General features: G+C 45.2%; 1 protein-coding gene across 2 annotated transcripts in view; it reads left to right on the top strand.

The window, feature by feature from the left end:
* The window catches only part of LOC142576057 (uncharacterized), a 90,513-nt gene that overhangs the window by 415 nt on the left and 72,893 nt on the right, over positions 1–17,205 (top strand). For both annotated transcript variants that reach the window (XM_075685979.1, XM_075685978.1), the window contains exons 2-9: positions 341–478; positions 568–611; positions 2,630–2,693; positions 3,110–3,223; positions 4,146–5,345; positions 7,455–7,838; positions 9,231–9,500; positions 12,921–13,178. In XM_075685979.1, the coding sequence (XP_075542094.1) occupies positions 341–478; positions 568–611; positions 2,630–2,693; positions 3,110–3,223; positions 4,146–5,345; positions 7,455–7,838; positions 9,231–9,500; positions 12,921–13,178 (2,472 nt within the window). The remainder of the gene's footprint in view (positions 1–340; positions 479–567; positions 612–2,629; positions 2,694–3,109; positions 3,224–4,145; positions 5,346–7,454; positions 7,839–9,230; positions 9,501–12,920; positions 13,179–17,205) is intronic.

Here is a 17,205-nt window from a genome sequence, read left to right as displayed (position 1 = left end):
AGCGTGACGGGTATGAGCACTCGTAGGGACGACGCTTGTCTTAATTCTGGGTGATCCACGTCATCATTCCATATATAAGCGAACTTAGCACGATGCCGCTGACGTTTCGCAGATGAAAAACCCCCTCGTTGACGTTTCTGTGACACTTGCAGATCTACTTCGCCATTTACTGGCACTTGTTAATGTCGAAACCGAATGCAAATAATATTACGCAGAATGGGGACAGACATTTGTTCTAAACTGTACCTTGTAGCGTCACTCGCATTACGCTACCTTCGCTTCACACGCGAACGCTTCATGATTACTTTCGGAAACGTTCCTAACTTCGTGAACTCTTCAGTTTCAGAGACTCCTTGTCAAGAATGGTGGCACTTTGATCAATTACCTCTCTGACAATGTCACCTACGTAATCGCCGACAATCCTGACAGCTCAACAATAACTGAAGCCCAAGATCTTTACGAAAAACCAGTTGTGACGGTAAGAGACTACAAACATGAGTCCTGTCTCCCCACAAACACCCGAAAGTGAGTTAGAATATATATATGTATATATTTGTTTGTTTTCAGAGCGCATGGGTTCGCCTCTCACTAAAGTGTGGAAAGCTTCTTCCGTATCCTTTTCGTCCACATTATTTGAGTATCACCTAAGTATCATTGCTAACACATGGAAAAAATTGTTGTGAAGCCTCTGACTGGTAATCTTGTTGGTTTGGTTTTGTTACACTGTGAATGTGAGCTAATAGACAATATGTGTAATCTCCCTTTTCACTGCTACGATCTCCAAGGTCTCATCTGAACTGCCTTAGTAGTTCAGATTCCCACATAAAATTTCCGTGGGGTGCATTTGCTTGCAGTGTTTGGTTTTACCTTTGTAGAAGTGTTATAGACGTTTATTTATTAACCCAGCCAGCAAATATTCAATTGTCTATAAACCAAGAATTCTACCAAGTGAGATCCAATTGAGTTGTCGAGGAATATTGATTACCTGGGGTTACTTAAAAGTGCATCCAAAAAGCACAGTATGCAAACGCTTGCACTCCACCCCTGTCATAATGCAGCCGTTACGACCAGGAATCAAATCCCCGACCTTGTGCTTAGCAGCAGAATGCCATAGCCATTGAGCCACTGCAGCTAATGCGGTGGCAATAGTTGATAAGGTTAACTGTTTTCAGATTTCAAGATTTATTTAGGAATGGGAGGTGTAGACTACGGAAAAAACAAGCAAAGAAAAAATGCACTCGGCATGGTGGTCCAGTGGCTACACTGTTTTGCATGCTGAGCATGTGGTTTGAAATTTAAAAGCACCTGTTTGCTGTAATTTTGTATGTGTGACGCATGCTAAAGCATCCCAAGTGGCGTACGTCATACTGGAATCCTCCACTACAGCCATCCTCACAGTTGGTGACAAATTTTCTAATGCAAAGACAATGGCATGCCAGACACTTGTGAGGGACATAGTGATGTATGCATTCTTTAATTATTTTAATCAGTTGTTACAAAAGGGCGGGCTACTTGATTACACGAATCAGGAGTGTGGTATCTACCAGCGATACAGGACAGGGCACGGGTGAAGAAAGGGACAGTTCCTGCATTTTTCCTATCAGCTTTTTACACACTTTGACTTGGCTGTTGCCTGTAGTTGGCGTTTGTCGGTCTATTATTGGTTCCCACTGGCATGCTTAGTGCCTGCCCTTATTGTAAAATGTTGTTGATAGAGTCCTTGAGGTATCACAAATAAATACCAGAAAATTACCACATTTAGTAAGTGACCTACCCTTGCGTCAGGCTTACACATTGTTACTGATAACCACACCAGAGCCATTAGAATGATTAGAGCATATCAGAGACATTACTGTAGTACATGTTATTTACTCAATGTGCATAACATGCACTGCATGCACAAAGTAGCTGCTGAATGTTTATAAAAGTCAGGAGGTCTACCCAAATTAGTCATCTACTGCACAACCTGCTTAAGTTGCCCAAGGATAATTGTAGTGTGTCGTAGGCTTAATCAAGGGTTATGCATTAATTGGTGTGATAGTTCAGATCCAACTTTTCTGCAGTCTAGATTTGCGTCTTTGTGGAAGCAATACCTTTGTATTAGAATCTGTTACTCCCAGAATGCTTGTCACTTGGCAGACATATTGACACGGCTAAGAGCACTTCAGCCGCTTTCCTGTTACCAGGCTTTGCTGCCATTGAAATGGCACGACATCACAGCTACAGGTATTGCACACAATTGTGGTTTTGGCATGGGGTGGTCGTTAATTTTGGGGCACTGTGCTTAGAAATTCTGTAGCACTGCAGCTCAACAAGCATCCCACTAGCTGAAGCATAGTGAGAAACCTTAAACTGGAGAAAAGGGGCAAAATTACCAGCTAAAAGTAGTAGAAAGAAAAAAAGAAAAGGATTCCCAAGCTTCTGGCTGCCATATCGTACAGGCTATCATTGTAATCGCTTTGCACTTAGGATGAAACTACAAATTTTTACTCTGTCGTGTCTCCTAGCGCTGGTGAATTGGTGTCTTAATGGGATTTTCAATGTTGCTCATCATAGCTAGCTTGCGCGAGCTTGACATGACAGGAAATGGCTACTTGTGATGTTCAAGAACCTTAACCTTGTGCTGCAGTTTGGAAGCATTTTCACCACACAAGAACCAGATTTTTTCAAATGCAGTCGTCTGCCCTTCCCAGGCAAGTCTTTGTTGCTATTTTGTTGCAAGTCTTTGTTGCTTTGTTGCTATTTACATCTGTATGCAAACGAAGTGCACCAATGTCAAGGCATCTGAATTTACTACGAGGTTGTCATTGCTGAGATCTGCCAGCTGCAGGGTCTAAATGGAAAAGTATGACATGTAAAATACGTAATTGAATGATTAAATTTGCGATATTTGTTGCTGGATTTGTGGGGATTTGAATGTGGTTTGCAAGAGCGTGATTATAAGTACTGATGCAGTTAGGTCCTAGCCTAACAGCTTTCTGTGGGTATTCTGCCACTTGTTTGTGTTTTATTAGCCTCGCATAAACATGGGTGTATTCCTCAACATATGCTTTGAAAAAGAATGAGTTCTTGAACTGCTCTTTTGTTTTAACTGATTTTCCTCTCGTAGCTTTCACAAGAGGATACAAAATCTTTATGGGCCATGGTGACTTTTCATGGCGGCAAGTTCCAAAAGGTGCTGGACAAAACTTGTACGCACCTTGTGGCTGCCAAAGCAGAAGGGGTATGCTGCTGTTATTTCTTTCTGTTCTAACGCTCCTTCTTCATTCAACTTTTGGCGTGCTAACCAGAGTGCTAGCCATAGTGTCCATCAGTTTAAGTGCATAGACAAAAATTTAGCATGTACCTTTTTCTTCTCTCACATGGGTTGCCATCTAGCGTATGTGAAAGTAAAATTATAAGTTAGCATAGAGGTCTGTTTCGTGCAGATATTACAACAACAACTTGTGAAATGCTTTGTCCATGAGGATGTAAAGGAAGAAAGGAAAGGTAGGGTCGTCAACCAGACCATGAGCTATCAATCATAGTCATTAGGTTGACCAGTTCTTAACATCCCTAAGTGAATATGGCACTGCTGCCAGAAGGCGTACATCCTTAGGGCGCACTCAATCAAGTCTTAGTGTATTTTGTGTTTTTGCATGTATAACCCGCCCGTGAATGTGATCCGCACCTCCATTTACCTGCATGGTGAAAAACGGTGCAACTTCACGAGCACGCAAAAAGAAAAGTCGTGCACCAGTGCTAGTGTACGTCTGTTTTGTGTGTGTGCAATGTTGCACTGTTTTCCACTACACACCTGTACCAACTCGCTATAGTGTCACATTCATTTAGCAACATCAGAAATGGAAAAAACAAAAAGACGACCCTTTTGTGAGCTTTTATGATGCATCTACTCGTATTTAAAATGTGAAACAATTCACGGAGGTTGCTTTTGATCTACATTACCTGAAACTAGGCTCTTTACACGATCTAAAAGTTTGTTGCAGTTGGCCTTCAAGGAAAAGTTGAGAAGTGGCAGAGTTAGGTAGATTGAAATTAATGGTTATGTACACATATCAAACAGCTGAATAGCATCTAAATGCAAGAGTTCTTATACTAGGCATCCATAGAAGAAAGAAATTCTTCTCTCTTTATCATTAACACAGGTCAAATATCAGAAGGCCATGGCTGGTGGCTGCCTACAGCTGAAAATTGTCACTCCCGATTGGGTTACGGACTCCCTGAAGAACAAGGCACTCTGTGATGAGGCACGTTACCACCCTCGGCTATTAGTACAACCTAAGCCTCCGACGCCACCAAAGCCACCCACCCCCCAGCCAGTGACAACATCTCCGATGACAAGCACCGCTGCTGCCCTATCACAACAGCAACAACAAGGGTTCATGAGCTTCCGTGCACAACAGCAGCAGCAATTTGGAATGGCCCCTGTCACACAGCAGCAGTTGTCAGTGTCGCAACAGCAGCAGCAAGCTATGACTTTGCAGCAGCAGCAAATTCAGCAGATTCAGCAACACTTGATGCAACCGCCACCGTCACACCAGCAGCATACTCTTCAGCAGCAGCTTGCGCAACTCCAGGTTTCCCAACAACAAAACCAGCAACAAGTGAACCATCAGCAATTGCAGCATCAATTGCAGCAGCAGCAACAGCAACAGCAGCAGTTTCAGCAGCAGCAAGCATCTCAACAACAGCAAGTCCCTCAGCAGCAGCAGCAAATGCCTCAACAGCCAATGCCTCAGCAACAGCAAATGCCTCAGCAACAGCAGCAAATGGCGCAGCAGCAACAGATGCCTCAGCAACAGCAAATTCCCCAGCAGCAGCAATTGTCTCAGCAACAGCAAATGTCACAGCAGCAACTTCAACAGCAGCTTCAACAACAACAGCAGCAGCAGCACATGGTTCCTACCTCTCAGTTTGCAACGCGCATGGTCAACGTGTCATCGTCAGGCAGTGACATTAAGGTGTCCCTGGCAAGCAATCAAGGAATAAGTATTATGACCATCAACAAGCAGCAGCTCTTGCTGCAACAGCAGCAGCAGCAGCAGCAGCAGCAGCAGCAGCAGCAGCAGCAGCAGCAGCAGCAGCAACAACAGCAGCAGCAACAACAGCAGCAACAACAACAGCAGCAACAGCAGCAACAGCAGCAGCAGCCACCGGGCAGTGCCATGGTGCGGCCAGACGGAACCATGGTGCGATCGGATGGCACGGTGGTTCGTCCTGTCACGCAGATGCAGCTCATGCAACAGAAGCAGCAGTCGCTCCAGCAGATGCAGCAGCAAAGGCAGCAGTTCCCACCAGGCATGCCAGTAGTGGTGTCACAGCAAGGCGTTGTGACACAGAGGCAGGTAAGCAACATGTGGCATCTGTCAGTCTCTTGTTATGGTAAAATTAGCTTTAATCCTAGTTAAGCTCTTTAGCCGCTTGAAACAAATGCTTTTGAACAGCCTTTGAACCATTTGCTACATTAATGAATTGATCGCTACAATAAATTGTGCAGCATTTTCGCAGTCTATAGTTGCCAGAAACAGGTGCTTGTGGCAGGTCATAAACAAGCAAATGATGGCTGTGTAAACTTGCATTGCTTGCTTTCCTGGTTGGTAACTTGTCCACAAAATGCTCGTGTTTAGACAAAACAAGACAGAAAAAATATGTGACATAGAATCGAAACTTCTTCACAGAACATTTGTCATGCTTTCAGTTTTGCTATAGTATTTATAATCTCTTATACGTATTAGTTATACGTATACATATTTCTTATACATATTATACATATTATTCAAGAAATATAGCCAGCCCTCAGAAAGGTAATAACTGCGAATAGGCTAGGTTCTTCTTACTTCTTAATTTTTTTATGAGTTTTCTTGAGGTGTGCCTCACATCCAGAAATGTAATTGAAGGTCTGACTTGGATAAACGTAGCCTGCATGCGGCTAAAGCTCCTAAGATGACTACAATGTCGCGTGATGTCAGTGCCGAAATACTCAAGAAGTGCATTTCTTGTGGTTGCTGCTTAAGCACCCGCGCACCCATGTAAACCAAAGTATCTGTTCTAAGTTAGGAAACCAAAACATTTTCTGAATCTTTTCTGCTGAGAACATGTAATGATTGGAACCACCTCCTTCGGATCATTGTTATTATAACTGAACCCTTCCGCTTCCGAGATACTCTAGTTGATTTTTTAGTTGCGAGTAACTTATGTTCTTGTTTTAACATTGTACTATACTTGTGTTGCTATGTTCAGCTATTTTTGTACTTCGTATGTTTGTTTAGTTGTTTTTGATTGGGTTCCATTATCTTACTTATTTTTTTATTTGACCTGTGCCTGTTCCCTTTTGTAATGCTGCTAAGCCCTAAAGGTAATAATAAGTGAAATGAAATGCCTGTACTTGCTAAAACTAACTAATTACTGTGACAGAGTTAAGATATCCATAACAACTTAATGTTGGAGAATTGTTGGCCTGAAACATTAGGCTTGTGTGAATATCTGCTTTTTGGTTCAATGCAATTAGTACTTAGTGCAGAATAATTTCAGCAATTTGGTGCAGATCTATTTTCAGTGGCTGTAGGGCTCTCATAAATCTGAGGAATTACCTCGCCAGTGAAAGTGAGGGTATGAGGCACAGAACCTGAATGGTGCCAATTCTCGTGGGTGCCATTTTTCAGACACTATGCCTGTGGATCATGTCCAAAAAGTGAAGCGAGACACCGTATGGCATCCAAAATTTCGGTTACCATTTCTTATTGTTTTAATAGTTAAGGTGCCACTGTAACAGGAGTCTTTAAAAGATCTAGCTGCCGCGAAAACTCAGTAGACAAGAGTAGAGGAATTTTTCATTCTTGGCTTGTCTTGGCTACGAGCCATGTTAACGGCAATGCAACTTGTTCACAGAAACCGGAACTGTAGGTGATACACTTTTCAAATTTATATTCACTTGTTCCGGCTACTTTGCATATTCCAAACACCAAAATTTGAACCAAAGGGAACATCAAATAGTAGAATATCCTATCGAATGTTCGAAAATATGCTGGAAAAACAGTGTAAACCTTTTGAGGTGTATCTTTGTCTTGTCTGTAGTGTGTGTTCCTTTATTTTCATAGCAATATATCTAATTGTCATCTATCTCGCATGCTTTTTTTTTTTTAACACGGCTTGTCTGGTACTTCCAGGTAACAAATGGCATGCATGTTATCACCATGACACAGCATCCTTGACTCCTAGGAGAGTAGTCAGTGCCAAGTTTTCAAGAAAGAAAAAGCAAACAAGAGAGGTGACAATTATTACTGTGGGACAAAGATACAGCCTCAAAGGGGTGCAGAGTACTTTTAGAGAGTGCATTCACGCAATCCTATGAAACACATTTAGTTTAACTTTAGATGTCTTGATCGGTTTGGTCTCGATTTGACCGAGGCTGTACCTAAAGGAGTGGGATGTTCGCACGCCTTCCACCACTGCAGCCGTGGCCTCAGCAGGGTGGACTACAGCTGACCCCGCAGCAGATCATGCAGATTCGCCAGCGCCAGCTTCAGATGCGTCACCTGACACCACAGCAGCAGCAGATTTTGATGCAGAACCTCCAAAGGCAGCAACAGCAGCAGCAGCGACCTCTTACCATGCAGCAGTTCCAGCAGGCAGTGCACGCTGGTCAGCAGCCCATGCAAAACCTCCAGCAGGCGCAGCAGCAACAGCAGCAGCAAGCACAGCAACCTCCTGGGGGCGGCCAGCCGGGTGTCCCTCAGCTGCTGAGGCATCCGCAGCAGCAGGTGCTCATTCAGCAGATGCAGCAGCGTCAGGGCATGCCTCCCCGAATGCCTGCTCAGCAATTCCAGCAAACTGTCCAGGTAGCTCAGTCAGTTGGTTTCGCTAATGAGTGCACACTGCACCCAGGCCTGTCGTCTTCTAGGTTATTCTTTTATCTTTTCCTCTTTTTGTATTTGCAAAAACAAAAGTGCTGTGAGTGCTTTGTGTTTGTATGTGTGTGCATGCATGTGCGAGTTTATGCGTAACCACCAAGCAAGCGAGCGAAATCGTGGCATTATAAAAGCGTTTGCTTTGCGCTTGTTCACTGGTGAAGCATAAACAGCCTGCCGCTTTGGGCGTCTGCTAAAGACTCGACAATTATGCTTCTCGGCAGTTCAATTTCAGTTTCCTCTATGAAATTGGCCAAAATTTATAACACTGCTGAAATTAGCAGCTTCATCATTTTGTGTGTATGTGAGAAAGGGGGGGGGGGAGGCAAGAGGTTGTAGAAGTGGTCACCCTCATTCCAAAGAGCTTGCTACCCAAATGTCTACAGTAGTGTTCATCCTGAAATCCTAAAATATGCGCCAGGCTTCTACTCTTACCTCCCCCTTCTCCTCAAGTGACTTATGAGACCGCTGAGCAGCATAAACTAAAATGCTTATGCTGAAGAGGAAATGTTTTGTCAATGCAGCAAATCCACTGTGCAACATTTTGACAGGGCTCGTTGAAGTGGGAACAACAATGATGGTTGAGCAAAACAGCACAAGTAGATTTGCTTGCCACAGCAGTAAATGTTTGCTCTGAAATTCACTGTGCTAAGCCCTACAAAATCATTTGCCCACAATATTGCCCTAGCTGATGTGGTCATGGCGTTGTAGTTTAGATGAAACCACGATTTTCCTCTCTTTTGTTCTTTATTTCACCTTGGGCATGATGCACCGCCCATGTCTTTTGTCATCAGTACTTCTCAGCGACTTGTCGTCCCTGTGTCCCATCGTAGCGCAACAACCAAAATATAGGTTGAACTTTTTTTCAAAGAACTGTGGCAAAACGTCGACCCCCATCTTATATACTGGTCATTTCTCACCTGTGTATACATTTTTTTTTGCTTATTTTTCATTGTTTTTACAAATAAAGTTTGAGGGCTGACCTGTATTCCAGTCTGACGTATATTCCAATCTGACCTATATTCCGGTTTTTACGTAGTTGCCACTTTGTGCCATTGTAAGGCTGAAGCATTAGAGTGCAGGTCACCCTTTATCGCATGGTAGGCTACTGTACAGAATCACCTCTTAGCACACCCAATCCATACATACCACACACTTGATCAGAAGGACCTACCCTGCCGCCTCGGTATGTTTGTACGCAGTTGTCAAAATTGTTTCAGGGTCCCTTTAAAAAGACTTTCGGAAATGACCAAGTTTACACAAGACCTGCAACATGTTGTGATTTAGAATTTCCTCACTTCTTCTGTCCTGTCTTTCTCTCAGGGCCAAGTGGCTGGACAGCAACAGCCGCAGCAGGCGCCACCACAGAATTCTCCGAGTGCCGGTCAGCCTCCGCCACAGCCGCAGCAGATGCTGGCTGGTGCGCAGGGTATGGCGCCGGGACAGTCATCACCACAGGCCATCATGAAGCCACCGCCCCAGTACCCGTACACAGCTGAAAGACCGCTGGTCCGCCCACCGTACCCGCCACAGCAACAGCCACAGCAGCAGCAATCCAGTTCAGTGGCCCAGCAGCAGGCCGCCGGACCACAGGTTGGTCGTAATGACAATGATTTACTTTTGCTACAGGCAACATAACAGTGAAGTGTTGCCAACTGTTGTACTGCTACATATCTGCATTAACGGGCTGTGTTAAGAAGAAGCTGAAGAGAAACATTGATGGGGGGGGGGGGGGGGGGGAGCATGGGCCTCGGAGACGTAATATCGCAGAAAAACATCGATTTTCTAAAAGCTTTATTTTTGGATTTTACAGTGACTGACGCATGGTCTCAGAAAGCTTTGTGTGTTGTGGACCAATATTTTAGTTAATAACGTTTCATAATGTCAGCAAGCTTTCTACTGATAAACAAGTAAAAAGTTTCCTTTTTTCGGGATGCGCAGCTACCATTTCCGATCAGGATCATCTTGGTCTCGTTTGAAAGAGCTGCTTTTCTTCTTTAGTTTTCATGCCACAGCTACCCTACGCACTGAATGGCTATGCAAAAAAAGCCAACGAAAAAGCTGTCCCGCACTTGCCAACCTATGAGCTTCAATATTCGTAGAAATCCCAGTGGACATGACAGAAAGGGAAGGGGGGAAGGTATAGCATGCATTTTTTACATGTTTGCCCTGATCACATACTTTTTCGGAGTACATTCGCACTTTATTTACGATGATTTACATTTAGACGCAATCACACAAGCAGCAACAAGCTTAATGTAACAGCAAAGACAAACAAGGAACAAAAAAGATATCACTATGTCTGTTTCAGGGATTTAACTTTTATCAATTTGGCCTACTTAAGGAACTTGGCTTAATAAACTTGTTCGAAGCGAGTACTCTGGCATATGGCTTCTTGCAGTGGCACAAGAGGGCAGCACCGGTACTACCATACGGAATAGTAAAAAGTCAAACATTCGAGAAATTGAATATTACATATTCAATGAATTGAATTATTCAAATGCTCACTATTTGATTCGAAATCGAGCATTTAACAGCAAGCCACGCATCTAGCTGTGAGTGTGGAGCTTATGCAGGCAAAAGCTAAGGAGCTTGCAAGAGAAAAAGGGCTACCGAGCTCCACCTTCAAAGCGAGCAAGCACTGGATTTATCGCTACATGTGCCATGCTGGATTTTCCTTACGCCGCCAAACTTCGATTTCGCAAAAGCTGCCCGAATCGTTCGGAGAGCTGCTTGTGGCTTTCCAGCACCACATTATTTCACTGCACAAGTCCAAGAACTTCCAGCTAGGGCAAATCAGCAATGCTGACCAAACGCCGGTTTATCTGGACATGCCATCGCCCCTCACCGTGCACAAGAAGGGCTCTAAACAAGTTTATGTCCGGTCCACTGGTAACGAGAAAATGCGAGTTACCGTCATGTTGTCGTGCACGGCAGACAGACGCAAGCTCCCATGCTACGTTGTCTTCAAGCGCAAGACAGTGCCTAAAGGTGAGGAGCTGCCGAAAAATGTGGTCCTGAGATGCCATGGGAAAGGCTGGATGAACGAGAGTCTCGTGCTCGACTGGATAAAGTCCGTCTGGTGTAGGCGCCCCATCGCATTGTTATCATTCCCGTCCATCCTCATGCTGGACGCATTTCGTTACCATTTGGCTGACTCAGTGAAGAGGCTGTTGCGCAAATCCGGCACTGAACATGTTGTTATCCCGGGTGGGATGATGTCTCAGCTGCAACCTTTAGATATTTGCGAGAACAAGCCTTTAGATGTCTGCGAGAACAGCGGTGTTACGCAGGTTGGTTGCGCTCAGGTGAGCCTACAGTGACGCCAACCGGGCGGCTGAAGCGGGCTTCGCCAGCCACGCTGTGCAAGTGAATTGTGGACGCATGGGCAAGCATACCAGAGGACCTTCTGCATCACGCATTGAAGAAGTTCGGCATCTCGAAGGCGCTCGATGGTACAGAGCATGAGTACCTCTGGGAAGATATGTCCGACAAGAAACTATGCGAAGAGAGCACATCTGAGGAAGACAGCGATTGAAGTGCGGAGTGCAATTTAAATAAATGTTTTCCTTGAGTTTTCCTAACTCATATTATACGCGGATAAAACTTTCTTTTTTTTCCATTTCAAGTCCCAAAAATTTCACCTCGTACTATATGCGTTCGTATTATACGCAGGTTTTTACGGCAGTATAAATTATCCGTAGAGCCAGTTTGGGTCAGTGCTTTACATTTATTTTCATCAAAAGGAGAGAAACCTTTATAATGCACAGCAGCTACACAAGCTCAACTTGCAAAGCGACCAGCCACTGTGCAAGATTTGGAGTTTTATGTAAGGGGCCTGTAATGGTTGTTTCACTGCTCCTTCCCCCACTCCCCCTATAAAGAACTTCAACATTTTAGAGTTTTCTGCATGCACTCTGATATCGAACGTAAAACTTAGCACTGAGCTGTCACTGCATCTATGCTCTTAGGAAGAAGGCTTTTTGTATTATGAAAAATTCTGTTGCAGTTGTCCTTTTTAGCTCACTTTGTGTTAAAGGGCCCCTTACCAGGCCCCATAGCAAATTTTGGTCATACGCTGGAAGTTGTTACATGTCCGCTAGGGAGCATTCTGCCACAATAATTTTTCAAATCGGCTCATTAATAGCCCAGATATAAGTATTTCAGTGCCGCGAACTCATGATTTCAGCAGGCGGGCTCCACTGCCAAGCAAGACGCTGTCTCCACTCGCCCCATCTAGCCTTCGCAAGCGATATTCCTTCCCTGCAGTCTCCCGTACCGGACCTCGAGAATCGCATGGCGGATGCATCACAGGCCCTGCCTTCTTTCTTTTTTTCCTCCTCACTTTTTTTTTTTCGGTGCTACCCGTTTTCGCCGATGGCGACGCGCGTGAGCTGTTGTCTCGTTTGCGCAGCACATGATTTCAAGTGCTGTGCACAGGAAACATGACTATCGGTATAATTCAGTGCTACACGAATACTGAGGCAGAACAAGCGGATCGCAGAGCGTGATCACGCGCTGGAACACGGTAGAAAATGTCATAGTCTCGGTACCTGCGCACATGACCACACAACTGTGGGAACAAGCAGACGAAGCGGAAGTACATCTTTCTTGCTTTGGTGCGAAGTAAAACAAAAAACATGCATACATTCCGTTTGTGTGTTTTATTATTTCTCTAAACTTCAATTCGTCAATTCAAGCAAAAGATAATAGATGTCTTGAATAATTCTCGAAGTCACTTGTCACCATGAGCGATGTCACACTGCAGACCTGATTACGTAGGCACAGGAGCCCGACTGCGTCACCATCCCTCTCTGGGCGGATTCGCCACGGGTGAACAGGGAAACGGCGTTCGGATTGAAATTTCAGGCCTTTCCATGGCGCGTAGCGTCGTAATACTTTGCAGACATAATCGTTATCGCACAATGTATGCTCAGCGCTTGTCAGCTCAAAATGGCCAGACCTGGTGAGGGCCCCTTTAACCAGGGTCTCTCCCTGTTTGTGTCCTTGCAGCAGTTGCAGTGGGCCAACTTCCAGCAACAGCAGCAGAGGAAGACTCCCGACGGTGGTGTCCCGCCGCCCTTGCCGCAGCCGCAGCAAGCAGTCCAGTGGCGACCCGCTGCTGTGCCTGCAGGCAGTGACGAGCTCAAGGCTAAGGTGCCGCAGGGGCTACCCGGGCAGCCTCCAGTGCGTCCCGAGGGCGGCTTGCATCCTCAGCAGCAGGCAGCCCTCTGGCAACAGCAGCAGGCGCAGCAGCTGCAGCTTCACAAGGTGACGTCGGTGTTTAGACAGCATCTCATTTAGTGGAGTGCCAGAATTGCATTAAGGGGACACTAAAAGAAAAAAATTTGGCAGATCCCACACAGTACGAAAATGGTTTAGGCAAAGTTTTTATTGGAGTTTGTCAGGAACGCTATTCTTTAGTGACCATTTGAATGCTATTCTTTAGTGACCATTTGAAGGTAGAAAGCGCACAGTGGGGTTGGACACATCTTTTGTGGTCACCACATGTCTGCTCGACAACCACAGTCCAGTTCATGCTCAAGGAAAGAGTGGACTACAATGACGTATACACTCTAAAGCCAATTATTATGTTTGAAACTACAGCTCAGACCACCTAGAATGTAATCGTTTAAGCCCAGGATACATGGAGCGGAAAACAAGCGTCCAGGAGATGAAATACGCCCCTCGAGACACTCGCCCCTCGGCATCCAAAAATTTGACTCCCGCCGGCTACCCGGTCCGATCGGAAAAACGCCGCCCAGCGAAAATCGCCGTTGAAAGTGGTGGAGCGCCTTGTGCGCTCACCGGGCGTCACGACGATCCATCTCCCTCTGACTTCCGGCAGGTGGTTGGTTTTTGTGTATTTTTGCTTTTCCATCAGAGCATCCGTCGCGCAGCCGCACTGAAGTGATGAAATGCGGGCGTTCGGGCTAGTTTGGCTGCGCACTTTCGGGCTCTCTACACGTGAAAGGGACACCGTTGATCATTACAGCCGGATATTGTATGTTTAGGAGTACAAATTTGTGTAAGCTTATTTCTTGTCTACAAACTTAAGTGAGGTGCTCACGAAACAGATAATTATAAGTGCAGTGCAGTTTGCTTACCAACCCGATTGAAGGTTCCATGGCACAAGGCACAAAATAGTGTGTGTGTGGTGCCGCCCATATGGGTTCGGGTATAGGGGACGAAACGGTTTCTTGTTCACGGCGTCCGAAGCTGTTTTGTTTTCTTTTTCGCTGTCGACATGCATGCTTGAAAAGTTTGGGTTTGTGCTTCTTCGGTCAGAAATCGCCCCTGCTCTACTACAACCATAACTCCCTTCTGCTCAAGTGCCTTGAGGGAAAAAAGTGATGACAGATTATAGTTAGAAGCCGACCATGCCTGGTCTTCTGACTCTGTGCATCGGTGTGGACCCAGGCAGTGCATGGAATGCCTAGGGCATCAAGAACGAGAGCCGCTGACAGGCCCATTTCACGCCAAGTACCGATAATTCTATCCTCTCCGACTGCAGTACTTAACGCTTGTCGTTGGAGGAGGCTTTAAAACAGAACTGAAACTGAAGTAAACATGAATAACCACAATGTGTTTTTACATAAAGTAAACTAAAGTCACTGTTGAAGAACCACAAAACCTTCTGCAACACCTGCGCTCCGCGGTGCCACCGCTCAACGTAGCCAGACGGCGTAAAGCTAGCCCGCTAAAATGCTTACAGCTCAACGAAATGTGCGGAAATCGTTTGTGTCTCTATGAAACTTTTTCCTAAATTGTTTAGTCATTAACAACAGATAATACAAAGAAATGCCTATTTACAATTTTTCATTTTTTTATCGAAAAACACATTCCTAGAGTCTGGCAACACTGACAAATACGCGGTGAGTGCGCAGCGACGTCCGCCTGTTTTTCACTGAATGTAAGCTGGTTCTGTATTCTATGTAAGCGATGCCAGCAAAGCATCGGTGGGGTCCCGCTGCGTCTATTTGTGCCGGGCGAAGTTCGCCGTAGAAGTTCACTCCATGTATCCCGGGCTTTATAGTGCAAGTCTTCATACAGTGCAGTCTACTACGACTCCCATTTATTTTCCCATAGAACTCAATGTATACGCATGACACTTACAGTGCAGCCATGCGAGACGAAATATCGGTTATAATGCGGATGCCAGAAAATCCCGCAGACAAGTGAGGCTGCAAGCGTGGTTCTCAATGAGGTGCGCTGGCCGAGGGGAGAGCAACAAGGGCGATGCAGAGGAGGAGAAGATCCGGAGTGAACGAAAGAACAAAAAAAAAAAATGGAGGGAAGAAAAGACACAGCAGTAGCGTGCTAACTTAGCAGGCACACAGGAGTTGCCTAGGCGACAGAGGAGGCTTCTGGTCCAGCTGCTTGCCAGGGATGCGCAGTCCACACCGAACGCATGCACCGTGTCGCTCTTTGGATCTTCAGTTTGTCAATGGAAAGTAGATGCAGTTGCCGACTCATTTTATCGGACATGAACAGATTTATAAGACAGGCCAAAAAGACTATTTCAACTGTAAAATCAGTTTGTTGTTTACAACTCCAGCACTGCGGAAAAATCAGTTGAGGGTGTGAGTGCATCTTGTGTTTACCCATCACGACGCCCCTCATTGCAAAGTGCAGATGTCTTGCGCACAATCGTGACCCCATGATGCTGTCAGTTTTGTATTCTGCAAATCTATCAGTTCGGTCCGCACACAAGATTTTGGCGTTCCTACTAGTATGTGCACATACAAACTTGCTTTGTGTGTTTGCGATAGTTGCCGGCTGATTGCCTGCGAACCCGACTTCATGCACTCTGACTTCATCTCGCGCCAGGTCAATCTGTATTGGTCCGCGGGTACAAACGTATACAGTCTACGCTCGTTACAATGGCCCCATGTACAACACACTTTTGGATATAACGGACCATATTTTAGCCTTAGTTTCTTCTACCTATTTTATTAATTAATGCAACGTAGTGTGCTTTTAACAGATAACGCTGCAACGGGCTATCGGCTACAGTGGATGAAAGTAGTGGCCATTTTTTTCAAAGTCGGTTGTATAAAACATACTTTTGCCATGTCGACACAGGCTGACAACTTACAGAAGCAAGAAAGAGAGGTTCTATGCCGGCAACTGCTGCTTAAGGTGCAGCCGCCACATCTTGAAAGCTATCTACGATGCGGACAAAATGCACACCCGCGCGGCCCTCATCTTCAAAGCTATCTGCAACGTGGACAAAGTGCGCCCAGTGCCGGTAGCTTTATATGCGCAGTGCTTTGAACCTTTAGTTTGCACTGTAGCGAGAGAGAGCACGAAGGTCAATTCGCTCGCTGCTGCTGCTGCTGCGCTTGCTTAATTTGCTATCGCAGTTGATGCTTCACTTTCGGGCGAAACTGTGACTTTTTTTCGTTTGTTTTTTACTCTGGACGTTCGTCACTCACTCTTTGCAATAAAATTGTTAGACATCGCGAAGAAAGTTTCAGAAGTGAGGCGTTTCAGCTATTACAGACTTGAGATAGAACGGACGTTTCTTGTCGGATTATCAGGGTCCGTTGTAACGAGAGTCGACTGTATCAAGGACAAGCTTCCTACAACTCCCTACCATCCGAGACCCCGGCCAGCTAGGCCTAACCAGCGCTGTCTCGTCGGAAGTCGGTGGCCAAAGTTCTGGTTTGGTTCAGAGTCAAAGAAATGCTTCACCGTGGCTGTACAGCAGTTAGAAAGGGGAAGAACCACTTCACCAACAAAAGTGAGGGTACATTCTGTTGTATCAATCAATGCTCCGGACACGTGCGGCTGCTTGGTCTACATTTTTTGCAGGTGCACAGCTTTTGAAAAATGTTTTAGGTATAGTGTGATACCGCTTATAGTGTGGAAATTCACGGCTCCGGTCACTTACATTATTAGCAGTTTATGCTGTAATAGTTGGAGCAAGCGTGCTAGCTATACATAGTTAGCATCACTGAGATAATCCTCAAAGAAAATAAGCAAGTCAAATGGCGCTTCTGCCTTCCCAGCTGTGTACGGGCGGCCACGGTGTCTGTCGCTGCATAAGCCTGACTAGATAATCACATGTGGAAAGTCAGAAATAGTGCATGTAACAAAGTAAAGGCATTTTTTTTTTTTGACGTCTCCATAGATATATTAATGTATTTGAAACTTCACTTTAATGAAGTGAGATTGTCCTGCCAATGGACATAATGACCTAGATTTAGCTTCGTGCACAAAAAAGTAAGGATGTGCGAATACCAAATAATAGCTTTCAAAATGAATATCGAATCGAATCAAGAAAAGCGAAATG

This window comes from Dermacentor variabilis, chromosome 3 (genome assembly GCF_050947875.1).
Source record: "Dermacentor variabilis isolate Ectoservices chromosome 3, ASM5094787v1, whole genome shotgun sequence".
NCBI classification, from domain to species: Eukaryota; Metazoa; Arthropoda; class Arachnida; order Ixodida; family Ixodidae; genus Dermacentor; species Dermacentor variabilis.
The sequence above is the reverse complement of the archived record's forward strand: the minus strand, read 5'-3'. Positions and strand labels throughout refer to the sequence as shown.